Source organism: Anolis carolinensis, chromosome 4, assembly GCF_035594765.1.
Source record: "Anolis carolinensis isolate JA03-04 chromosome 4, rAnoCar3.1.pri, whole genome shotgun sequence".
Taxonomy (NCBI): domain Eukaryota; kingdom Metazoa; phylum Chordata; class Lepidosauria; order Squamata; family Dactyloidae; genus Anolis; species Anolis carolinensis.
In genome coordinates, this window is record NC_085844.1 from 236,103,504 (window position 1) to 236,130,498 (window position 26,995).

At 37.8% G+C, this 26,995-nt stretch overlaps 1 protein-coding gene across 2 annotated transcripts in view; it reads right to left on the reverse strand.

Annotated features, from left to right (window-relative positions):
- LOC100556649 (serine/threonine-protein phosphatase 4 regulatory subunit 1) overlaps positions 1-23,929 on the reverse strand; it is a 63,843-nt gene extending 39,914 nt beyond the window's left edge. The window contains exons 1-4 of one of the 2 annotated variants that reach the window (XM_008115230.3): positions 23,839-23,869; positions 23,389-23,433; positions 1,656-1,788; positions 244-350 (exon numbers count right to left, since the gene is read on the reverse strand). In XM_008115230.3, coding sequence (XP_008113437.2) covers positions 244-350; positions 1,656-1,788; positions 23,389-23,433; positions 23,839-23,845 — 292 coding nt within the window. In that variant the 5' untranslated portion in view covers positions 23,846-23,869. Of the gene's footprint in view, positions 1-243; positions 351-1,655; positions 1,789-23,388; positions 23,434-23,838 lie in introns of both variants that reach the window. The other variant, XM_008115231.3, reaches the window with a different exon arrangement.
- Between the last annotated feature and the right edge of the window lie 3,066 nt (positions 23,930-26,995).

Here is a 26,995-nt window from a genome sequence, read left to right on the forward strand (position 1 = left end):
CACTTTCCTAGCCATTTTAGTGATATCAGGTAGAGCACTTGCTTGGGCATGCAGATGTTACTACATGCAATCTTTGGTATCTCCTGACAAAATGTCCTACTGACAACTCTATAAAAGCTGTTCCTGTCAATGTAGAAATTAATATGCTAAATGGACTAAATACATATTTTGTTCTATACACACACATAGAGTAAGATAAAATGACACTTCAGAGACAAAGGATATAACAACCAGAGCTTTTACCTGAATCTTCAGACAGCCTAACTACTATTGCCATTACGGTCAAGTAATCTTCCTCATTATGACTGAAATCTCGAAAAACATCAAGTAGACCTCTAGCAATGATTTGCCTGCAAAGACAATGAGTAACTTTGTAAATTAAGAAAAATGGGATTTTAATACAAAATTCAGCTATGAGCAAGATGAAACAGTCTAGTACAATTTCTGTTATGAAATCAGTATGAAATCAGACTACTGTTTGGGTATGAATGCAACTTTGGGATTCATCTACAAACCATTATTGAAAAATGGAATTAATTTCATTTGTATTTAGTGGATTTAAGAAATGAAAAAGAAAAGTATGTATGTCAAAATATAAAGGAGTCTGTGAACAGCTTGTTCCTTCTCAACTCTTAAAAATCACAGTTGTGGCCCTGCAACAGGCAAAGTAGTGATGCTAACAGATTTCTACTGCAATAGCAAGCCCTAAAAACAGACCTTGGAAACCAGGCAGCACATCAACATAATAATTTCCATGGTTCTGAGAGACAGACATTGAGTAATGAAGTCTTCATCTCTCTCCTTCCAGCAAGATGCTTCCTGACAGACAGCCATGGGGACCTGTGCTGGACCTTATCACAATAGTTTTTCAGGAAGGGTCTCAATACCAGATGGATCCTGCTTCATTTACTGCCCCACTCCTCAGCACCTTATAAATCCTTATGTTGATAACACTACCTAGCTTCAAAGGTAGGTTTGGGGGCAGCAGACACTCTCTGTCACTGAACCAATTTAAATCAAGTACCAATATTTATGATGCCATACGTTTGGTGTATAACAACAGTTTAGTGTACAACCTTTCATTCTTTGGGTGTTTGGGATTCCAATTCTCAAAAGCCCTGACCAGCTTGACCAATGCTCATGAATTCTGGGAGCTGAACTCCCAAATACCTAGAGGACCAAAGGTTCAATACCACATCAGACAAGATGCCAGCCACTGATTTGGAAATCATCTAGATTGAACATCATAGCTGCTGGCAACATTGGAACAGAAGAGGAAAGACTGTTCTACTCTAGCAGCTACTTTGTCAAGGTTGTTGGTAGTAGATAATAATAACAATCATGCAAAACAATCAGATTCAATCTGGACAACATAGACAGTTTGTAGGGCTTTGCACTTAAGAGACGAAAGTTTTAATTTCAGAATGGTAAAGGAGTATAGCAATGGTAAAGAAAACTTGCTGTTCTCAATTAATGCAACCTACAAATATTAAACTAGAAAGTTTAAATAAATTAGTACATGAATAAATTATGATTCTATTTTGTAACTGAATAGATTACATATACCAATTTTGTGCCTAAAATCTGTAATAAAATATGACACTCATGTAAAAGGACACAAAAATTCACAATAGCATAATTACTTGCTTTGTTACCTGTTAAAGATATTATCGCTAAAAGCATATTTTTCCAGACGTGCAAGCAGAGCCAAGTTATCCTGCCCTGGAATGTCCAAGAACGCAGTTATCCTCATGCTATCACAATCTGGTCCATAGTCTTCAAACCCAACTTGAAGGGAAGAAAAGTAGTGTGTCAGCAACAGAGGGAACACTTCACAGCAGACGTAATTATCAGGAAGAATGTGATCCTTTTGAAATTAATATGTGTTAAAAATCAATGTAGCCAATCTTCATGGTGTTTGGAATTTCCAAGTCATGAGTTCAGTAATACAACTTTTAAAGAATGCAGAAAACTAATATGAAAAAGCTAAAAAACGAAAATTAAACTTATACATTTCCATTTTTAAAATATGCTGAATTGAAAAATAATTGGTTGACTCATATGAACAAAAAGTTCTGTAAATCAAATAGTAACATACATTAATACATTTTGTTAAGAATTAGTTATGGATGGAAGCTTATTTTGTTACATCCATATTCAGATCAATGAAGAAATTTACAGAAGGAAACTATTAATGCTTTGAAATGTTTAGCATAAACATTGAGAACCCCAACTTGGACTCAACAACAAGAAATATACAAAACAAATTGTATGACAGCATTGGAGAAGAAGGCTGTCGATAACTGTGGTTTACTAGCAAGCTTGCCTAAATACCCTAAACAGTGGTTCTCAACCTGTGGGTCCCCAGATGCTTTGGCCTTTAACTCCCAGAAATCCTAACAGCTGGTAAACTGGCTGGGATTTCTGGGAGTTGTAGGCCAAAACACCTGAGGATCCACAGCTTGAGAGCCACTGCCCTAAAGGCACTAGATTCTGGAAGCTAAGTAGGGTTGGCCCTGCTTAGTACTTGGATGAGAGATTGCCAATAATATAATTTGGGCTATATTTCATAGCAAATAATCTTTCAGTGCTCTTTGCTTAAGAAAACACTGTGGCTTCCGGGTATGGCGGCATGGCGGCTGGATGAGTGTCTGTGGAGCTCACAGTCACCGACCTCTTAGCAGACCGGGCAGGGCAGGTTTTTCGCCCCCTCTCCTGGGCGGATTGAGTTCCCAGGTGACAGCGAACCCACTGAAACCCCTATCACGGATCTTGAGGCTGGTCCCCCTCAAGGGGGTCGGTAGAGAGATCAGAGAACGGGCGGTGGCAGCGGGTCTGAAGAGGCTGAGGACATAAGGTTCGAACAGAAGCCTAGCCATACTTCCAAATCCAAGAGAAAGAAAAACAAGATTGAAACTTAAACCTACGTAAGAGTGGATCGAAACACAGATATTGCAGATCAGATGCCAACCACAAACAAGAGAAGAAAAGAAGAGAAGAAAAACGATTAAGGTAACCCCCTTAAATTTATGGGAGGGAAAGAAACGGCAAGGGGGGTATCCAAACTTACCTATAATAAATATCCGCAGAAGACAAAATAGAACTTGACCCTCAGTGACGAAATTTTGCCATCTTTAATTGCCATTTACTTAGTTTGGATTTAATAAAAAGAAAGAAGAGAGAGTGGGAGAAACCCCCGCAGGAGGCAAAGGGTTAAACATCGACCTTGAGGGCTATTGTTTAGTCTACGGACTGAGCGTCATAGAAGGCTCCAGAGACCCGGATGAGAGAGGAAAGCGGAAGTGCTCAAACGGAAGAGTGATAAAGAGAAACAAGGGAGGCAGCCCGGCAATCAAGGTTGCAGGAGTCTGAAGGACTGATCACATATATATATACAAAAAAAAAAAAAAAGCCGGGGCCCTGAGAGGAAGGAAGGAGGGAGAAAGTTGAAGGTTGAAGGTACCGGGGAGGCAGATGAGGACGAGAAGAAGACAGAGGAGAAAGGAGGTGAAGTCGAGGACGAGAAGCAGACGGTGCGAGAGGGGGAGGAAGCAGAGGATGAGAAGCAGACGGTGAGAGAAGAGACAGACGAGAGGGAAGGGAAGGAAGCAGATGGAAGAAGGAAAAAAGAGGGACAGAGAAAGGGAATAGGTGGGGAGGAGATGTTGCTGAGTTGCTGAGTGGGGGGAGTAAAGAAGAATAAAGAAGAAGGGGTGAGAAGAGGTGAAAAGGGGGGGGGGAAAGGACTGACAATAGGGAAGATAGAGGGACGGAACATCTAAGGAAGTATACTGAAAAGATTTAATGTTACAGGGGCCAAATGAGGGTCTAGAATAGAGGAGGAATACTGTACAATAGATCAGCAATATTAGCAATATCAGCAATAGTAAATAAGTGATCTGTAAGAAGGAAATAAGTACTTAACTAATCAACTAATCAAGAGGTTAGACAGAACACCGAAAACAAACTTCTTATAGTTATTATAGGGAAATTGACCTCGAGATTATATATATTGAGATTATATTGAATTGATTAGATATATATATCTTGGTGGCGACTACTAATGGTAATTGGCACTTTGTTAAGGTAACAAAGTACACCTGGAACTCATTCCAACAAATTATTCAACACAGGAAATTTCCTTATCCACCAAGACACAAACCAAAATTACTGTGGACAGATATAAACACTTCAAAGAAGACCTTTCCCTCATAACAAAATAAACAGGAACTCACAAAGAAACAAAGTTAAGGACATGTGTGGGCATTGATCATTATAGGAGCCAATAAGTTCCAGTATCACATCCAAGCCCCATTTTAGTACGAACAAAGAAGATGTCAACGCAAAAATTCAAGACAGAGGAAAAAAAGATGATTGGGAGAAAGGGATCCCTTTCAGAGGAGATAAATTTAAAAGATGTGATGAAGGAACTTCAGAAAATTACGGAAAATCAAAGAACCCTCCAAGAACAGATGATTGATATGAGGAAAGAATTATCAGAAGAATTCACAGAGGTGAAGAGAGAAATAAAAGACTTACAAAAAGAAATGAAAGAAGTTAAGGAAGACAAACAAAAATTAGAAAAGAAACAAGACAAATTTCAAGCCAAACTGGAAAGACTAGAAGCAAAGAACACCAGATTAGAAGAAAGGCAAGAAAAACTGGAGAGGAAAGAATTAGAATTCCAAATAAGAGTAAGAAACATCGTGGAAGAGCCAAAAGAAAATTTGAAGCAAATTACGACTCAGATACTGGCAGACCTATTACAAATCCAGGATGAAGTAATGGAGGACAGTATTGAAAAAGCCTATAGAGTAACAACAAATTATTCAAGAAAAAACAAGGTGGCGAGAGATGTAGTAGTAGAATTCGAAAGGAGGAAAACAAGGGAAGAAGTACTAAGAACGAGCAAAAAAAATACCATCCGCTACAAAGGACAGAAGGTAACAATACTGAAAGAACACCCTGCCAGCACAATGCAAAAACGTAAGAAGTACCTATTCCTCACAGAAGAACTTAAAAAACGACACACACGATTCAGATAGGAATGGAAAGAAGGACTGATGGCGACCTACAATCAAGAAAGAATTTGGATAACATCAGAAGATAAGGCTAAAGAATTCTACAAGAATTTAATGAAGAAAGAAAATGGGCCCACCACAACGGATCCAAACTCAGAAAGAGCAAGGAAGAAAGCCAGGATCACCTCCCCTGACAAGACCGTCTACGCAACAAATCCACAAACACCAAATCTTATAAGCCTAGAAGAAGAAAAAGAAAAAGAAGAAGAGGAAGAAGATACCCAGCAATAAATTATGGAAATAAAATGTCACTCTAATAATGTTAATGGTCTAAATTCATCTAATTAAAAGAAACAGTTTGTTCAAACATTTGAAAAAATTGAATTTTGATTTGATAGCGCTCCAAGAAACACACATCTGTCATAGGCACACCGCATATTTAAGTCAAACAAATCTAGGGAAAGTATTTATATCCTCCGCTCTGGAGAAAAAAAGGGGAGTGGTCTTATATATAAATGAAAAGTTAAAGCCAGAACTAACATTTAAAGACGATGATGGAAGGATGGTAGGAGCAAAAATTAAAATGGGCAACCAGACAATAATAATCTGCAACATCTATGCGCCTAACGGGTCAAAAACAGCATTTCTAGAAAAACTAAAAGGCAAAACAGTAGAGCATGAATTCGATGAATTGATGATCCTGGGAGACTTCAATGGTGTGCTAGATCCAGAATGGGATAAAAAAGGGAATATAAATAAAACAAAAAAGGCCACACAACTAGGCAAATTGCCAGTAAATTTTATTAAAATGTTACAAGATTGGGGACTTAAAGATGTTTGGAGGGCCCAACATGAGGGAGAAAAGGATTATACATACTACTCAAGTAGACACAACTCTTGGTCAAGAATAGATATGGCCTGGATGACCCTTCCATTGATTCTAAAAGTGTCAAAAACAAAAATCACTCCTAGGTACATCTCAGAACATTGTCCACTAGAATTTATTATAAACCAAACATATAGAAATCCAAATTGGAGATTAAATGGAAATTTAATAAAATCGGAAGAGGACATTAAAAAAAATAAAAAAAATTTGAAGGAATATTTCGAATTGAATGATATAGAAGAAACTCCGATCCAAACAGTTTGGGACGCAAGCAAGGCGGTCATGCGTGGCCACTTCATCCAACAAAATGCTCAAAAAAACAAAATGAAAAACAGAATTATTAACAAAATAAATAAGGAAATTAAAATTAATGAAAAAAAATTAAAACTGGAGCCAAACAACAACAAAATTAAACAGGAACTAGAAATTTTGAAGAAACAAAGAACTCATATAGAATTAGAAGAGACAGAGAAAAAACTGAGATTTATTAAACAGCAACAATTTCAAAACACTAACAAACCAGGCAAATGGTTAGCCTGGAAAATCAGGAAGAAAAAACAAACACAGGTTATCACTGAGATCACTGCAGGAGGAGTTAGTTACACGACGGAACAGGATATATTGACTCAATTTAAACTATGATTCCAAAAGAAGGATACGACCCCAAAAATGTGAAAAATTATAGGCCAATATCCTTATTAAATTCAGATTATAAAATTTTTACAAATATACTAGCCGAAAGAATGAAAGGATTTTTGAAAGTGTGGATAAAAGAGGAGCAAACAGGCTTTTTACCAAAAAGACAAATGAAAGACAATGTGAGAGAAATTATAAATATAATTGAATATTATGAATTTACAAAAAAAGATGAATTGGCACTACTCACTATCAACATGGAAAAAGCATTTGATAATGTAAATTGGGATTTCTTTAAATTATTAATAAAAGAATTAGATATGGGGTACAAATTTACAAACGCAATTAACCAAATTTATGATAAACAAGAAGCAAAAATAAAAATAAATTCATCGGAATCAAAAAATTTCAGAATATGTAAAGGTACCAGACAAGGCTGCCCGCTGTCCCCCCTGTTATTTATCTTTTCATTGGAAATTTTATTAAATAATATTAGAGATGATCCCAAATTGAAAGGCGTCAAAATTAAAAAACATAACTACAAAATTAGGGCTTTCGCGGACGACCTTATCTGTATAATTGATGATCCAGTAAAAACGATTCAACAGTGGCTACACAAAATAAGAGAATTCGGAGAGATTTCGGGACTAAAAATAAACACAGATAAGACTATGATACTGCCAAAAAATATGTAAAAAAAAAGACAAAAAGAATTAACAGACATTTCAGGGATACAGATTAGGAAAAAAATAAAATACTTAGGCATAACAATAACAGCCAGGAATTCTCAATTGTTAGAGAACAATTATGACCTCACATGGAGAGAAATAAAAAAGAAGTTAGAAAAATGGCAATACTTAAAATTATCATTGCTAGGAAGAATCTCAGTAATAAAAATGTCTATTCTCCCCAAGATGTTATTTTTATTTCAAAATATCCCCATTGTCAGAAATTCACAAAAATTCAAAAATTGGAATAAAGACATTAGTAAATTTATATGGATGGGCAAAAAACCTAGAATAAAAAGAATTTATACAATAGACGGAAAAAAAAGAGGAGGACTAGGTCTACCAGATTTTCAATTATACCACGATGCATGCGATGCACCCTTATATGGGTGAAGGATTGGGCCACACTGGAAAATACTAAAATTATAACATTGGAGGGTATAGATTTACGGGCAGGTTGGCATGCATACCTGTGGTATGGGAAAAAAGCTACGGAAAAAAAATTTGGCAATCATTTTATCCGATCCTCACTCATAAAAATTTGGGACAAATACAAGAAGTTATATTGGAAAACACCCAGATGGATCTCACCATTAGAAGCTTGCCAGAGAAGAGAAACAGGAGGAGAAATTTGGCCCAGATATAAAGATATCTTAACCAAAGAAAACGGAGAATATTCCTTGCAAAGCCAGGAAGAGATCAATCAGAAATTCCATAACGTAGGATGGTTCCAATATATGCAGTTGAAAGAATATTACAATAAAGACAAAAATCTGGGGTTTGAAGAGAAAGAGAGCTTCTGGGATAAAGTAATGAGATTGGGAAAAAAAACAAATATCCATAATTTATGCAAAGTTAATTGAATGGGAGACAGATAAGGTAGCAATAAAAGAAAACATGATTAAATGGGCAAAAAATATAGGGAAAAAAATCTATCTAGAAGAGTGGGAAAGAGCCTGGAATTCCAGACTAAAAATAACATATGCTATAGAATTGAAAGAAAACTGGATCAAAATGTTTTACCGCTGGTATTTGACCCCTCAAAATTTATCAAATTATCATAAAGGAGCCTCAAACAGGTGCTGGAAATGCGACGATCAAGTAGGAACATTTTTCCACTGTTGGTGGACATGTAAAAAGGCAAAGAAATATTGGAAGGAAATCCACCAAAAAATACAAGAGATGTTGCAGGTTAAGATTGAACTGGACCCAAAGGATTTTCTTTTGGGGATGCTTAATATCAAAAAAGATAAGAACAAAGAAATTTTGTTTAATTACCTCACGACGGCGGCAAGAATGACATATGCCAAACATTGGAAAACTAAAGAAACCCCTGAGCTAAGCTGCTGGTTAAACAAAGTGTTGGAAATTATGAATATGGACAAATTGACGTATCTATTGAAAAATAATAATGGCATACCAAAAAGGCAAACAAATTGGGACCTGATAAAGAACTTCTTAAGAGAACAGATGCTGTGCTACACGATGCCAATTTCAATTTTTATTTGGACAAAAAGGATACCTTGTACTCAACTGATACAGAAATAAAATATGTACTGTTACTATTTTTCTTATTCTTATTGTTATTATTACTATATTTATACTCCACTTTTTCTCTCCACAAGGAGACTCAAAAGCGGTTAAATATACAATAGCTAATCATCCCATTTCAACTGTACTATTTGATTGTTTAAAACAATTCATGTATATTCCCCCTGTATTCTAGCTACATATTCTCTCCCTTCTCTTTCTTTCTTTCTTTCTAGGTCTCCCCCCCCCTTCACACACACACACACTTCGATCTAACATACATATTCCTACCTGTCATTCCCTCAATAAGCTTCTAATGAAGATAAATTCATGGCCAAAGCAATATACATAGAACAAACAAAAGACCAATTAAATACACTAAATTACAAATAAGATGGGTTCTGTAGGTTTGTTCTTAAAATTGAATTTGTATGCAAGTTGCAACAAATACATTTTAAGTGTAACTTCAGCCAAATATATATGTACTACTCATGTCAGACAACCCTGTTCAGAAGATTTCACCTCACTTTCTGCCTTTGTGACAATTGGATTTTGAAAAATGTGGCTTGTTGTGGGAACAAGGATTGGTGATAAAGCTTCAGTGGAAACACCTTTCCCCATGATAAATCTTCCAAGAGTAACTCTCTCTTCCTAGAAGGGTAATTTCCCTCACTTGCTATTGTATCACCCCCATTCATACCTATGAATCATCTGTAAATTGGATGTTTGTAATTCGGGGACTGCCTTTAAGTGGTTATTATGTATCGACTCATTTCAAAACTAGCCAATGCAAACATTAATTCATAAACATAAAAATCAATACAAACAAGCAGACATGCCAATTAGGAAAAACTTTCTGAAGTCTCAGACCCACCAACAAAAAGACCTCCTTCTTTACATCAGCCTAATGTGACCAACAGCAGAAGCTCTGGTGCTGATGGTGAGGCTATGGCAGATTCCTGACAAAAAGTTGCAGTTTGTCAAACATATTTTAATATACAAATTTAATCCTCAAGTTAAAAGTTTGTTTCCTAATCTCCATATTTTTTTAAAAAATGTTTATAATTGGTTAACAAGATGCCTTCTATAGTTCTGACTACTTTCTATAATAAACTTTCACAAGGTGTAAAGGTGTTGCTCTGATTTTTTAAAGCAAATAATCTGTCAACAAAAGCATGGCATGTGCTATGTATTATATACAAAGTGAAAATACTGGGAAATTAGAAAATTATGCTTCATTGGCCATGAATCTGGTCATATCTGGAAAGTGAAATCTGAGCCACAAGTGTAGACACATTTGTCATTGTATTCTATTGTATTTCCCAAACCAGAAGGGCATAGTTTATGTCTATTGAATTTGTACATGCTTAATGCTGCTATCTTTCATAATTGCAGAAAGAGAAGAACACACAAATAGAAAGGTTGAGAGACTTAAAAGGTCATCTGTTGGTTATATACAAAATTAGCACTTTGCTGCAAAATGTCATAATTGGGTTACCTGTATAATTATGTTTTCAGATTAACATAAAAAAACATAGCATTAGAAATTTCTTATATCTTTGTCTACTTCATATATCTGACAGGCTTGACTCTATACAGAATTAAGGCCCAGAAGGCTGGCAACCAGTTTTGCCAACCCTTCCTATTGTCTCCCATAACAGCCAAAAGGATGGGTGTGCCAGATGATTAAGAGATCTGAAAGCCAGAAACATTTACTGCACTGGAAGAAGTCAACAGAGTAAGGAGAGGTAGACTACTGCCAGTGCAATATGATAGGATATGACAAGACTATGAGTCACTCTTCTGGCTGCAGATATGGTGTGGAAAGGCTGCTAATCTGCAAAAAGATGGAAGAAAATAAAGATTTGTCAACATTCCTCAAGACAAAGGAGAAGGATGAAGCATCTGATAATCTGTACAAAGTGTACCTGCTAAAACTGCTGACAAGGTTGAAAGCTATATTTAGGGTTGCATTTCTTTAAACATCAATGCAGAGATTCTGCCGACATGGGCGCAATTCTGTTATTACATGATACTAGTGGTTGCATTTTCATTCAGGTTGTGCAATGACCACAAAGGAAGTATGACAAAGTTATTCTCATCATAGCAATCTATTGCCTCTGCACAGCCTATTTCTTCAGTTTCTGGCTTCTATAAATATCCTCAGAGGCAAGGTAATAAGACTGCTCTGGAAATTTTCCTGTCCCATCAGCCTTCTTCTCCCAATGATGGGGGCAATTGTCCTACGCTCCAATCAGCAAATACTCCAAGAAGTAGGTGGTTGGAATGCAACTGTTATCAGGTAGTTACAGGTTAAATGGTTACAGGTTATACAATATGGCAAAGGGGAAATAAAAAGGCAATTGTCAGGTGGTCCAGAAGTTGTACAGTAAGTCGGTAGTTTAAAAAAAAAAAGCAAAGCCAGTAAGGAGTAAAACAAAGGCATAAACAATAGTCAGTCCAAGATCCAGCAAACATGAATAATGAAGAATACTGCCAGTTACCAAAATGCAATGGCTGATAGCAACAAAGCTGCCAGGGAGCTTGCTGTGAGATTATAGGCAGTTGCCTCAATGCCTAATTTAGTCAGCGTCTTTAACAGCTGCATGAAACAGCGTAATCTCTCAGAGTTCTTTCAGTACTCTGCAAATTATAGTAATATGTCCTCAGCATCTGCTACCTGCTTCTGCGGAGCGGAAACCTCCTCTGCATCAGTCCCCAATCCTTGGGACTCTGAGATGACCATCATCACGCACTGTAGGTTTCTGGTAATATCCCTTCTCTTATGCTTCTGCATCTTCCAACTCCCAGGGGATGAGTTATGACAGCAATAACTTGACCTTGCTACCTCTATGGCCACCGCCTACACCAGAATCGTTTTACTCAAAAGGATCTCACGTCTCCAACCCTTTTAGTGCACCAGCCTTGTCATAACTGCCTCTATGCAAACAGGGGCAGCTCATTTAGAGGGAGAATGAGCAAATGCAAGTGTACTGTATGGCAACTATGCCTGCTCCCCACTTGCCTCCCAATCTAGCAGAAAAGCATTATCACCACCAGCAGTTCCTAAAAGAGAAAAATAGGAATGGGAACACAGTATTGCATGTTAGCTGCTATTTTTATAGACGGTCTTCATGTCCTTGCAAAAAATGAGATTCACATAATAACCTATTGTCAAGGAGGAACATCAAAAGGGACCTTAGCACTACACTGAACTATGTTTTCCCATGTAACATGTTACAGTGGCTGTCTATCTTGCCATAATTCAGTTTTATATTAAGAATTATATTAAGAATTAGAAGTTAGGCATAGATGATGACAGAGCAATAAGGGAATGAAGCGGGGTTTGGAATAGTGGAATAAGAGTGAGACTACCTGGAATTAGTTTCAAGTCTGCACTTGTAGATGCATATATGGTAATAAAAAGCAGAAGAGTCAATTATGAATGCATGTTCATATATCTACATTAATAAATATCTATGTTAATCCCTGCATAAGTAATTTATGTGCATAATTAACCTGGTAAAAGGAGTCTTTTTCTGCGTAAGCAGTGAGCAATACGATACATGTCCACTCAAAAACCCAATAGGGCGTAGTCCCAAATAAAAGCTAACAGGACTGCAGCCAGAGGAAAGGGAACTAGGGATCATACAAGAAAGGATAGGAAGAAAAGCACAATACAGCTCCTGCTAATCCCACATGACAGTAACCCCCTCCCCGTTAAGCAGCAAGTAAAGCATACCATGAACAAGGAGAAATAAAAATCAAGAAAAACATGGCAGGTAAGTAGAAAAGCAGCAACTAGACTCAAAATAATCTTTCTCATCTTCTAAAACCAATACTACAACTGTCAATGCCAGGCTAGCATTTATACCAGAATTATCATTTTAATCAGTATTTACAAGAGTAAACAAATTCTAAATTTAAACATGCTGTCTTGCCCTACCTCTGTGCCCTTGTTCAAAAAGGAATTAAGGCAACATGCCGTATTTAAAATTCTGCTTGAATGATTTGTTTTTTTATGTATGACACAAAACAGGCACCTCTGGAGTACCACACAGTAGAGTAAGTCACATATAATGGAGTATATGTTCTCTGGGGATAGATGTTCACTTAGACTGCAGTCCTATCCAGGTTTGTCTGTCACTCCCTTTGACGATATGGGCATGAGTCAAATTAAACATGTCCAGGACTGCCCTGTGTAATAGTTTTTCTAAGATACCTGGATACTTATCAAAGAGCACATTTCTTTTAAACAGAAGTAAATGAATAATAACAACAACAACAACTTCTTTATTTATAACCCACATTTTCTCCTCTAGGGGACTCAGGGTGGTTATAATGGAGCTCAGTGCAAAGATATGCCACAATATGTATTTGCGTTAAAGGGCTACTATGAGCAAATTCTAGATTTACTATACAGGCAGTCCCAGAGTTATGAGTACAAACATCCTACTTTCAAACAACTCATTAAGAACTAGAGTGGGAGAACAAGAAGTGAAAGAAATCTCTTAGGAAGGGAAATTCACTCCTGAAAGAGTTATCATGGGGAAAAGGGATCTCCACTGGAGCTTTATCCCAATCCTTGATCCACAACAAAAATTTTCAAAGGGATTAAAAGTGAGTGATTACTGGAACAGATGTGAATGCTTTGGATAGCATAGGGAAAGGTTAACACCCCTGCGGAGTTTGCTTTTCTGTCTGTGCCCTTGTGCTCAGGTACATTTTTAAGCGTAACTACAGCTCTCTCTCTCTCTCTCTCTCTCTCTCTATATATATATATATATATATGACTTTGACTTTAAAATGCATCTGTTCCGACTAACATACAAATTCGACTTCAGGACAAACTTGAAGAACCTATATTGTTCAGAACTTGGTGACTGCCTGTATTACAATCAAAAGGAAAGGGTTCTTTCTTACAATTAATAAAAGAAGGTACAGCACTAGCATTTTTAATCATTAACATAAACTGAATGGGATTTGATCATTCATATGTCGCATGCATATGTGCATTTGTTCTGACATTGTGTTTTATCATAAATGTGTATGGACATGCAGGCTCTAAAAATAGAACAAGTGCCCTCATGCAACATGCCCTACAGGGCTGTAGAGCACATGCTTCTGGGAATAGCAAAGGTAGATTCAAAACACAAACAAGGATAGCATATTAAATTGTGGATTTTCTGGATTATATCCATACATGGAAACTGCTTGTGGAATGAATTTCCACTTACCTGTACATAGCAGCTTTAGGAGGTAAGGGGAGAGCAAGGGAAAGTCTTTTTGTAGAAATGGGAGTACACTCACATGACAATGGATTAACTTTTCCATTTCTAACAAGCTGAGAATAGTTTTCTTCACATTAAAAAGATGACCTCCTTACAAATGAAAACTTTCTTCTCATATCTTTATTAACATTTGACATATCTTTCAGAGGCATCCAGGAGTACATCTGGCTTGTCAGCTTCGAAAGAGAAATTTTTATCACAAACCTCAGATAATGTATAAGGAATATGGATTCAACGGATAACAAGTTGCTGATCTCCTAGTCTCAACTTTCATTATGCTAAACAAGAAAAATAGCAACTTACCTAATGGGAGTATTAGGGTGTCATTCAAGATAAAGACAGGGAAAAATTCTACATATTAATAACATGCTACATGAAAGAAAAAAAAAGAGCCACTACTCCTTTAAGATGTTTCTTTACCCCCACAGTAACTTGTTCTGTGAAATCTGGATTGAAAAAAAAATCAATCAATATTGAAAAATAAAAATAAAACTTTTTATTTATATAGGACTTTAAAAAATTTAAATGACATTTCAAAATCTTCATAAAACAATAATTAAAAAGCCTATATCAAACATGTAGAATATTAATTCTACAACTTCTAAGTAGAATTTATGAATATGTTAACTGTTTAGGAAGAGATCATAAAACTTACTGGGGCCACTCAGCAAAATGTGTACATGAAATTGCCTCCCACCCTATCTTACCACTGTATTCCCTCTTGAAAAGAGAAAATAATAAAAGTCAGTGTATAGAGATTTTTTAAAAAGAGGAAATGAATCTGAAAACAATTGAGATTGCTCTTTATATTTCTAAACTGATATTCCAACATACATCACCAAATATGTTCTAAGAGTCTAATAAATAACACAGCCCAACAAAAAATGTCTTGGTGTTTTGGTTTTTAAGGCTGCTAGACCTGGGTTTATTTGGAGCTCTGGTTCAGAAAACAGCATTGGATAGACTGCATCTGCTCCAGTTTCTTAGATATTGTCGTCATTTTCTGTGGGTGAGCAAACGACACACGTTCTGTATCTCAAAAACTTGTGATGGGGAAAATTGGTGCCATTTTTGGAATCAGCAGGTCAAACATACCCAGATACAGGGCTAACATTTGAGACACCAAAATGTGTGTTGGCCAGTGAATAGCTGTTTTAATTTCCTCAAACTCTTTCAGAGAAAGGATTTAAACTATTAAATCATGAAGCAAGCTCACTCCACCCTCACATACATACAGTTGGTGACCCTAGTTGCAAAGATCAATTAATAGAGAATTTGTGGAGATATGCAATAGAACTGAACAAGAAGGAATCTGGATATAAATTTAAGCAATCCCATTTTAATTAACTGGAAATTAGTCCAAAAACAGTTCAGAACCGTAATTTGAACTGTGAATTAAATCAGTTGGATTTCAATCAAATCAACCCTATGTAAAATAAATTTGTTATATTTATTTGACATCATGCATTTGCGTAACAAAATGTTATCTTTGGATTAACAAAGTATAGAATGGATTTATTTGACAGAGTTCATAAGGCTCACTTACATTTATCTTCTGCAATTTTGGCCCACCAGTACGCACCCTCCTTTCCAAAATCTGGAGAATGAACAATTGTCTTCCTGATGTCTATAAGGCCAACATATACAGCCCTTTCTCAAGTTTTAACATTTCCTGTTCTTTCAACCTTTTAATGCACTCTACACTTAATCTCATATTGCTTCCTGAAGGGTTTCTACTTTCACAATTTATCCTAGCTTTCAAAACTGAACATAAGGGTCTTTGCGGTTGGAAGGTAGTAAATGGTGTCATGGACTGGCCCTTTGGGCAAGACACGGAAAGACAGACAAAGGGGCAGAAGGAATGGGGCAAGGAGATCTGCTAATTAATCAGCAGCTACATATTTATAAGCTATCAAACCTACAAAAAAGAAAAACCTCCACATGTGGGGAACCAAGTATATATTTAAAAATATTTGGAAAACTTTTGTCTGAGATGGTGCTCTGGTCTGGTCGACACAATTCTGGCAATTGCTGATTATGTATGGGAAAGAGATGGAGGAGAAAAACAAGATAAAATTCAATTGATGGGCAACAGTGGCAAAGAAAGTGTCTAGAATTAGAAGATATAGAAGGGTTCAAGACGGCAGAGGGAACTATGGTAATTGGAGAAGGAGAGGCAAAAGTGGACTGTGATAGAGGGAGACAAGGGAGGATCTGGTAACCCAGATTGTTTTTGGAGTGGTCAGCTAGGCCATTTTAAGTGGGAGTGCCATCAGAATGAGGGAAAAGAGAATTCTTTCTTATCAGATTAAAATCAATACTCCTAAATTTGGAGTACAAGCACATACAGATCCTCGAGCCACTTATTTCTGTAACTGCAGATCCTTCCCCATTTCTCCATACAAGTCAATAAAGTGAATGGATGTTGATATAATGGAAAAGGAGATAATGGAAAAGGCCTGTAAACAGAATGGTTCAGCTACTGTCCACACATTATGTTTCACACCTAAAGGTCAGAGATTAAGCTACACAGTCGTCTAGATTGCAAGCAGAGACCACAAAAGCAGCAGTTGTATGTGTTTTAGTGCTACCCCTCTGAAAGTGAGAATAGTCCAACAATGTTTTTGATCGTAACAAGAGAACAAAGGGGAGCCAAGATTTTTTTTTACTGATGTTACTTTTCAAGTCAACATATTCCCATTTAAGCAGCTTGAAATGTCAGCTTGTTTGTTCTAAATATATCATGTCATGCCATGATAAATAAAAAGAAGAATCCCCAAATTATTTCATAGCCATGTTTTTCTTACAAATTCATACGAATTAGCAGTTACAGACTGGAAAATAACCATACATTAAAAAGTAAAAAGAAGGGAAGGGAAACATCTTTTAAAGCAAATCTATGTATGCTTACTCGGAATTACATCCCACAAAGTTAAATAGAACTTACTCTCAGGTACGTGAGAACTTTGGGTTCTATACCTATACATTTCTTCTAAAGAATAAGTTCTACTGATTCAACAGGACTTGCTTTTAATTAGATGTGTCCAGGATTATCCTATAAAACCTGTACTTATAGTTGCGTTCAACACAGAATTTCTCACTATTACAATTAATAGAGTTATAAAGAATTTTCACCCAATAAAGGGATAAGGCAGCTGACACATCTAAGAAATTCTGAAACAAGGCAAACGTTTTGATATGGGTACTCGCATTACTCAGGGGACGTCACATATATGTAATTCCTATTACTGACAGCCTTATATGTCATAAAAGTGCCAGCATTTATTCCTGTGTGAAAGGGCTGCCATGGTGCCTGAAATGTTTAAATGATTAAAAACTTTTTAAACAACAAGGAATTTCCCCAATTAGGCAGGAAACTTAAAATTATTAACAGTATGGCCACCTTTTCCACTGGGTAAACACACCAAGCTCCTGCCTGTGGATGCTTGAAGCCATGGATAACAACAAAAAAGATTTGGCCCAGAGGCATACCACAGAATTACACTGGAGGACCAAGAGATGCCTGGAAATACTTCTAAGAGAGAATACTTTTGGTGAGTGTGGATAGGGTGCCATCTATACTGACCATTTAATGCAGTTTCAAACTGGTCTTGAGGAAAATAGTTTCTCTGTGCAGATGATTACATAGGAAATCCTAGAACCAGTTTGAGGCCCGATGGTAACAATACAAACCACAGAGCACTGATGTACATCAAAGGTTTTTTTTAGTGGGTGCTTGTTGTTTGGCAGCTGCAGTTTGAACCTAGTTTCGAAGTGCATTAAATGGTCAGTGCAGATGGAGCCGGTGATATCACGTCATACTGTATTAATACTTATAAAAAGTGCAAATGGCAAAGCAGCATTTTGAAAGACAATTCCTTTTCCTCTGACATATTACCTCTTCTGATGATATACCACCTAAGACACATGCACACATCTTATAAAAATAAAAAGCATGCATTTTACTTCAAATCTATTATTTTACTTATATTCAAATAAAGCTGATTTATTAACTGGTTATTCAACTAAACATCAAATAACTAAATCCCACATACCCCCACGATGTAAAGCAACTCATAAGCTGGTGATATATCACTGTCAAGTAAAGAACCCCCAGTTATATGAGCTCCCTCTATCAGCTCCAGCTCCATGCGGGGACATGAGAGAAGCCTCCCACAAGGATGGTAAAAACATCAAAAAACATTCGGGCGTCCCCTGGGCAACGTCCTTGCAGACGGCCAATTCTCTCACTCCAGAAGCGACTCAAGTTGTTCCTGACACGAAAAAAAAAACAACTTTAATTCACTGTAAGAAACAGCCAACACAAAATGAACACAAGGAAAACAATTGTGAGTGTAGTTATTTTTTTAGATTGAACATCTAAATGCTATCAGATGTGCCGAAACTCCGACATGGCAAAGGTGTGGAGATGAAGTATAATGCAACAAGAGAACTACAAAATATTTAACAGAAATTCACAAAATCCATAATTAGAAAAGCTGCCTTTTGATAGTTTCATAATATGGGGAAAACATAACTTGCATTAGCATTTCAACATGTAATTTCAACAAGTTCAGACTACTGAATCAACTGTAGATACTTAAGTAACTACTCCTCAAGTGGAAATTATGGCTTTTATTATTTTTCACAACTTCATTTGTTGATAGCATTTGCATCCCACTCCTCCTGCAATAAACACGTTTTATCTTCAAAACATGCACGTAAAGCAGATTGACACAAAGTGACTTGACCACTGAGCTGTCTGAGCTGAAATACAACACATAGGCTAGCATCCTGTTAGCGTCCCACGCATTTATAGGCCATGCTGACTTATTTGCTATGAAACAAGAAGCATATTCTTCTGATAGTGGTGGGAGTGAATTTGCATACAACAATGTTAACTGGCATAACATATGTACATGTGTGGATATATATGCTATGCTATGATGACATTTGATTGTAGTATTGTCTCCCTTTTAAATACAGCAGAGTTGCTCACAAGATAACTTCTCTCCATGACACAAAGCCTTTGGTTCCAAAAAGCAGCAGATTTTTGGCAGCAACTGACAATTCATGTAAAAGAAGTAAATACATATGTTAACTATTTCCCAAATTTGCAGTTGTGACATCAAAAAATCATGTAAAATCTGGCTCTAAATATGTACATGCACCGACAGTCTAGCCTACTTTGTGTACTCGAGAATCTTGAATCTTGTTTTCTAGGGTTTGCAGATGACCTAATTTGTTACCACTGCCATATTTATGCAACAGAGAACTTACTGTATACAAGTTAAAAACAGCTTCTACTATAAACTCTATCTTTTCAAATACTCCTTGTTATGGTAATAAAGCCTTCCTGCAGTAATTTACATTAATCCTAAAACCCACAATAATACCAAGTACAGGCAATCCTTAGGTTATGAACAAGATAGGTTCTGTAGGTTTGTTCTTAAGCTGAATTTGTAAGTCAGAACACGTACATTTTTAAGTGTAACTCCAACCATACACACACACACACGTTACTCCACACAAACACACATATATATTTAGTAAATATCTCCCCTGACATTAAGTCTATCCATGTCTGACTCTGGGAGTTAGTGCTCATCTCCATTTCAAAGTCGAAGAGATGGCGTTTTCCGTAGACACCTCCAAGGTCACGTGGCCAGCATGACTGGATGGAGCGCCATTACCTTCCTGCCAGAGCAGTACCTATTGATCTACTCACATTTGCATGTTTTCAAACTGCTGGGTTGGCAAAAGCTGAGGCTAACAGCGAGAGCTCACCCTGCTCCCTGGATTCAAACTGCTGACCTTTTGGTCAGCAATTACAGCAGCTCAGCGGTTTAACCTGCTACGCCACTGGGGGCTCCTATGTATATGTATATCTATATATGTATGCATAGCTAGAGTTACACTTAAAACATGTACTGTATCTGTTCCAATTTACAAACAAATTTCACTTAAGAACAAACCTACAGAACTTATATATAAAAGCTTTGGAGAGCATAGGGAAGGGTGAACACCCCTGTGGTGTTTGTTTTGCTCTCTGTGTCCCTGTTCAGAAGATTTCACCTCACTTTTCTGTTCCTGCAAGAATTGGATTTTGAAAATTTGGCTTGTGGAAACAAGTATTAGTGAGAAAGCTTCAGTTGAGACACCTTTTACCCATGATAACACTTCCAGGAGTGAATTTCCCTTCCAAGGGATAGATTTCTCTCACTTCCTGTTTCCTCACCCCCATTTTTAACTGTGAGTCATTTGTAAGTCATATGTTTGTAACTCAGGGACTGCCTTACTAGTAATTTCTGAAGGAAAGAACAAATGATAATCAGGACAAGGGTGCCATATATTCAAATCTCTAGGCACAAGATCAGCCCTACACACCCACCTTGGTAACAAGTGTCCATGCAAACGCAGGACTAGACTTTGCCCAAATTATTGTAAATATGCATTAAACCATCTAAGAGGCAGCATGTAGTGAGTCGGTTAAGTAGGAGAATTCAAATCCCCGCTCAGCCATTGAATCCTTCTGGATAGGCTTAGCAATCCACTCTCTCTCAGCCTCAGAAGGAGAGGGTAAACCCACCCTGAACAAATTCTACTCTATATATATATGTCCATATATATATATATATATATATATATATATATATATATATATACACACATACGTGTGTGTGTGTGTGTGTGTGTGTATGTGTGTGTATGTGTATCTATATCCCACTTGCCTAGTTTCCAACAGACCTCACAATCTCGGAGGATGCCTGTCATAGATGTGGGTGAAACGTCAGGAGAGAATATTTCTGGAATATGGCCATACAGCCCGTAAATCTCACAGCAACTCAATCTCTCATATGATGACAGAATATTTTTATGGTCTTCCCACCCTGGACATCTCTACTAAGAATACTCCGTAATAGGTTTACCATAAATTACCATAAATCAGAAATGGGTCACCGTAAGTCAGAAATGACTTGAAGGCACATAAGAAATAACGATGAACAAAACCAATAACGGGTTTTAGAACAAGATGAATGCAAACCTAAGTGCAAATTTATGCAATCCAAAAGCAGTTCCTTCCAATGACAATATATATATATGCTTCAGGTCCAATCTATCTTCGAAACCGCATCTCTTTCTATGAACCGGTGTGGGCTTTGAGATCTGCAGTGGGAGGCCCTTCTCTTGGTCCCACCACTATCTCAAGCATGGTTGGTCGGGACAAGAGAGAGGGCCTTCTCGGTGGTGGCTCCCTGGCTCTGGAACACCCTCCCAAGAGAGATTAGGTTAGCCCCCACCCTCCAATCCTTCCGATCCAACATAAAGCATGGATTTTAAACAGGCCTTTGACCTCAAGTAGGTTGTAATGGACCTGTATGAGGTTGACACTCTGGTACTTTAGTTTGTGAATTGATGGCAGCTATTTTTATCTACAGGTGTTCTGCATTTTTAAAATTGAGTAATTGTAGTTTATGTTATGGGTGTTGGTAGTGGTTGTTATAATTTTCTGTATTATTGTTTTTATAGTTATGTACTGTTTTATGTCATATGCTGCACCCTGTGCCTTGTATATTGTTGCACTATTGAGTGCTTTTGTGAGCTGACCTGAGTCCCTTCATGGAGATGGAGACAGGATACAAAAAAGCTATCATTATTCCCCAGTGGCAAGGTGGGTTAAATCCTTGTGCGGGCAGGACTGATGACTTGAAAGTTGGGTTGCCTACGTGAAGGTTGTGGGTTCGAATCCAAACTGGGGAGCGTGCAGATGAGCTCCCTCTATCACAGTGGTTCTCAACCTAGGGCCCCCAGATGTTTTTGGACCATTTTATTCCATTTTTCCTAAATGGTGGTCCTTTTGTGTCATTATCCTATGTTTTAAATTGTTTTTTACTGTTATTATATTGTATTATTTGCTTTTAATGTGTTTTATCTGGTTGAAGTTGCTGTTTTTATATGTACAGTAGAGTCTCACTTATCCAACATAAATGGGCCTGCAGAACGTTGGAAAAGCGAAAATGTTGGATAATGAGGGATTAAGGAAAAGCCTATTAAATGTCAAATTACATTATGATTTTACAAATTAAGTACCAAAAACATCATGTTTTACAACAAATCAACAGAAAAAGCAGTTCAGTACTCGGTAATGTTATGTAGTAATTACTGTATTTATGAATTTAACACCAAAACATCGTAATATATTGAAAACACTGACTACAAAAACATTGGCTACTAACAAATTGACTACAAATAAAGATAGAATTGCATAAAATAAACTTACAGTAGCAACATTGTCAGAAATTAAATCCATAAAAAGTTCAATCCTTGCTGTCTAGAGAAACAGCTGTGGATCGGCTGTATTTACAAATTTAGCACCAAAATATCATGATGTATTGAAAACATTGACTATAAAAATGTGTTGGATAAGCGAGACTCTACTGTATTGTATGACACAGCAAACAAGATAGATATGCTGGATTTCGTATCACAAAATCACAAGTCAAACACTTCCCAAGTGTCTAGGACTGTGTGATGTATTTTCGGATGATGATGATGATTATTATTATTTCAACTCCCAGAAATCCTAACAGCTAGTAAACTGGCTAGGATTTCTGGGAGTTGTAGGTCAAAAACATCTGGGGACCCCAGGTTGAGAACCACTGCTTATCAGCTCCCGCTCTATGCAGGGACATGAGAGAAGCCTCTCACAAGGATTGAAAATCTGCACGTCCTCTGGACAAAGTTCTTGCAGATGGTCAATTCTCTCACACCAGAAGCAACTTGCAGTTTCTCAAGTCACTCCTGACATGGGGAAAAAAATATTTATTAACACAATTGCTCTGTGTCTTAAATAAGTGGGGAAGATTAATCCTTAAGCATGAAATGTACACACACCTGCATCCATCCTAATGCATTAGAACAGCATGGCAAAGCGGGCGTGACAGTCAGACCTGTCAGATCTACTCCAGTGCCTACTCATTGGAAGTAAGTGCCATTGACAGGAAAAGGCGTAGTGGATTCAAGGCCACAGAAATCAAGCCATGAGAGATCAACAAGCCACAACCGAACCCAAAGCCTCTACTTATCAAATACGCATCGTGCTAAAAATAACAATTTGCCTTAAGTCTGGAGAGAAGGGGCGGGGATCACCATCTTTGCCACCCTCTGCCTTGTAGGTGAAGAGGAAGGCGAGGGGCTTGAAAAATGGAAAGCCACCGCCACCAGCCATTTCCCTGCTATTACCATATGTATTTGCTTTAAAATGAAAATAAATGAAATTGGAAACAGTTACTCACAATCATCTAAGTCATCCTGCAAATCCACAAAATACAAAGGGATCCCTACAAACAGAAACAAAAGAGAGAGAGAGAAAGATGGAGAGAAAAAGAGAGAGGAGAAAAGACAACGGGGTTGGTGGGGTTTTTTGTTGTTCTTCTCCCTTTCCCAAGGCGCTTTTTTTTTCCAGAGAGAGGAGGCAGATTTGTTTTTTTAAAAAAAATAAGCATCAACCACAGCAAATAAAGAAAGCCAGCACGCAAAGTTTACGTCACATTTAAAACACCCTCATTCATTTCCATATCTTATCAAGGCAGACATAACGAGAGCGGTGCGCTCAGGAACAGAAATAAAAGGGAAGCCAGTGCCGGGTGCGGGAAGGAAAGCGTGACAAGCTCGCCCAGGGCGAAAGCGAGGCAAGAAGCCATTCTCCGCGAAGGAAGCAGCCGAGAGAATGAAAAGCCACTTACCAGCCATTTTGAAAGAGACATTGGTGGGGAGGGAAGGGGAAGGGGAGGAGAGAAGGGAGGAGATTGAAGCAGGAGGAGGAGGAGGAGGAGGAAGGCCTCTGTGGGCCCCGCCCAGCCTCAGGAGGAAGGGGCAGCACTACGACTACTTCTTCTTCCTCCTGAAGTAATAGTAGTAGCACAGTGACACAAAAATGCCAGGGGAAGGCAGCAACGTTTCTTCCAAAAGACAGGTCTCTGGAAAAGCGTGGAGAAAAAGGCCTCTCAGGCGAAGAGGCAGGCATTTGTCCCAAAGTATATTTCACTATGATCAACATAAGGGAACACCACAGGATAATGTTTTATCTGTCACTTGGAGGCCCCTCCCCCCAGTAACATACTAATACTAGATAGATAGATAGATAGATAGATAGATAGATAGATAGATAGATAGATAGATAGACTAGCTGTGCCCGGCCACACGTTGCTGTGGCGAAGTATGGTGGTATGGGAAATAAAGCATTGAGGAATTGGTGGTAGTTAAGGTAAAGGGTAAAGGTTTTCCCCTGACATTAAGTCCATTATAAATGTGGAAGGGCCTTGAGTCTACACTGCCATATAATCCAATTAAAATCGGATAATCTGTATTTTATAGGCAGTAGGGAAGAGGCCTAAGTGAGGCCTAACTCTGCCTGTCCCCTGGACTGAGTGGGTTGCTAGGAGACCAAGTGGGCGGAGCTTAGCCTTTTAACTGGCAGCAATTAGATAAAAACAATTATTCCTCTCCCTCTAATTAGGAGTTTATTTTTCTTTTCTTTTTGTTGTATGAACGTAGAGGCATGGATGAGGGGTTGTGCTGCCAAGTTTAGTGTTTCTGGGATGTGTAGTTTTGTTGTTTTGTCCTAGGCTGAAATTTCATTACCCTTTTATATATATAGATTATATCATTCTATTATTATTGTAGTATATTATCATATTATTACCATTATATTATTATTACTAGCTGTGCCTGGCCACGCGTTGCTGTGGCTAGGACTTACTTTTTCTTTTCTTGTTGTTGTATGAATGTAGAGGCGTGGATGAGAGGTTGTGCTGTCAATTTTTGAGGTTGTGGGGCGTTTAGTTGTTTTACCTTTACCCTTTTATATATATAGATTATATTCTTCATTATTCATGACTACATTGAAACTAGAATAGAGAGAAATCCGCATGGAAACTGCAGGAGGTACCATAGATTGTTGTACATGGAAATAATGGTAGTAAATAGTTTTTTAATTTATTAAATACAGTTATATATTACAGTTATACATTTTTGTTATTTAAACTATACAAGTCATGCTAGGTTTTTTGATGAATTTTGACACACCAAGTGCAAAAGGTTGCCCATCACTGATGTAGGTAAAGGCCTAATCCCCCATTAGAAACCTGCCTCCTGCCACAGGAGCCCCCAGATGGCGTAGTGGACTAAGTGACTTGAAGGTTGGGTTGCTGACCTGAAAGCTGCCAGGTTCGAATCCCACCCGGGGAAAGTGCGGATGAGCTCCCTCTATCAGCTCCAGCTCCATGCAGGGACATGAGAGAAGCCTCCCACAAGGATGGTAAAAACATCAAAAACATCCAGGCGTCCCCTGGGCAACGTCCTTGCAAGACAGCCAATTCTTTCACACCAGAAGCGACTTGCAGTTTCTCAAGTCGCTCCTGACACACACACACACACACACAAAAACCCACATGTTGAAGCAAATAGCCTACAGCTCCGCCCCTGTCAACCACTGCCACCAAATCTAGTATCCTTCATGAGGGCCTTCAAAATGTCTAAGGCTTTCCCTGCCAGTTATGGGTGGTCCAACTTGGTTGCTTCCACTATATCAGCTATTGCTACAAGTAATGACAGTGAATAGTAAAGGTAAAGATTTCCCCTGACATTAAGTCTAGTCGTGTCTGACTCTAAGAGTTGGTGCTCATCTCCATTTCTCAGCCGAAGAGCCACGTTGTCCGTAGACACCTCCAAGGTCATGTGGCCGGCACGACTGCATGGAGAGCCGTTATCTTCCCGCCGGAGCGGTACCTATTGATGTACTCACATTGGCATGTTTTCGAACTGCTAGGTTGGCAGGAGGTGGAACTAACAGCGGCCGCTCACGCCACTCCCAGGTTTGAACCTGGGACCTTTCGGTCTCCAGCTCAGTGCTTTAACACACCTCGCCACCGGGGTTCCATACTAATACTGTATATATATATACTAATACTATATATATATATATAGAGAGAGAGAGAGAGAGTCTCACTTATCCAATGTTCCGGATTATCCAACGCATTTTTGTAGACAATGTTTTCAATACATCATGATATTTTGGTACTAAATTCATAAATACAGCAATTACTACATAGCATTACCATGTATTGAACTACTTTTTCTGTCAAATTTGTTGTATAACATGATGTTTTGGTGCTTAATTTGTAAAATCATAACCTAATTTGATGTTTAATAGGCTTTTCCTTAATCCCTCCTTATTATCCAAGATACAGTGTTCCCTCACTTATTGCTGGGGTTAGGTTCCAGGACCACCCGCAATAAGTGAAAATCCGCGAAGTAGGGAAGCTATATTTATTTTAATATTTATACATTATTTTAGTAATTATACACTATTTTAAGTCTTTATCAACCAATCTTGTGTTGATAAATCACCTCCTTCTCCTCTCGTTGCCACTTGGGCTCCCTTTCTCTCCCTCTGGCTTCTCCTTCCTCCCTTCCTTAGGCTGTGAATTGTAATTTTTATGATTTATAATAGTATTTTAGAGTTTATTGAAAAACCGCAAAAGAGTGAATCTGCAAAAAGTGAACCGTGAAGTAGTGAGGGAACACTGTATTCACTTATCCAAGGTTCTGCCGACCCATTTAGCTTGGATAAGTGAGACTCTACTGTAAATCACATTGATGATCTCTTGGAAACTCCCTTGTAAACTGTCTTTGCACTTCAACTACGTTTTCACACTTCCACTAGCATTTTAAAATGAATTTTCTTTGTTCAGAACTTAGTCTGACTTCCATTATTAATTCCAATCAGTTAACTTGGAGGGGAAAAAAATTACGTTATCAGCTTTTTATGTGCGCATGCCTTATTTTTTGGGACACCTACACAATACATACAGCAAAGGGAAGAAAGCTTTCCTCCCAATA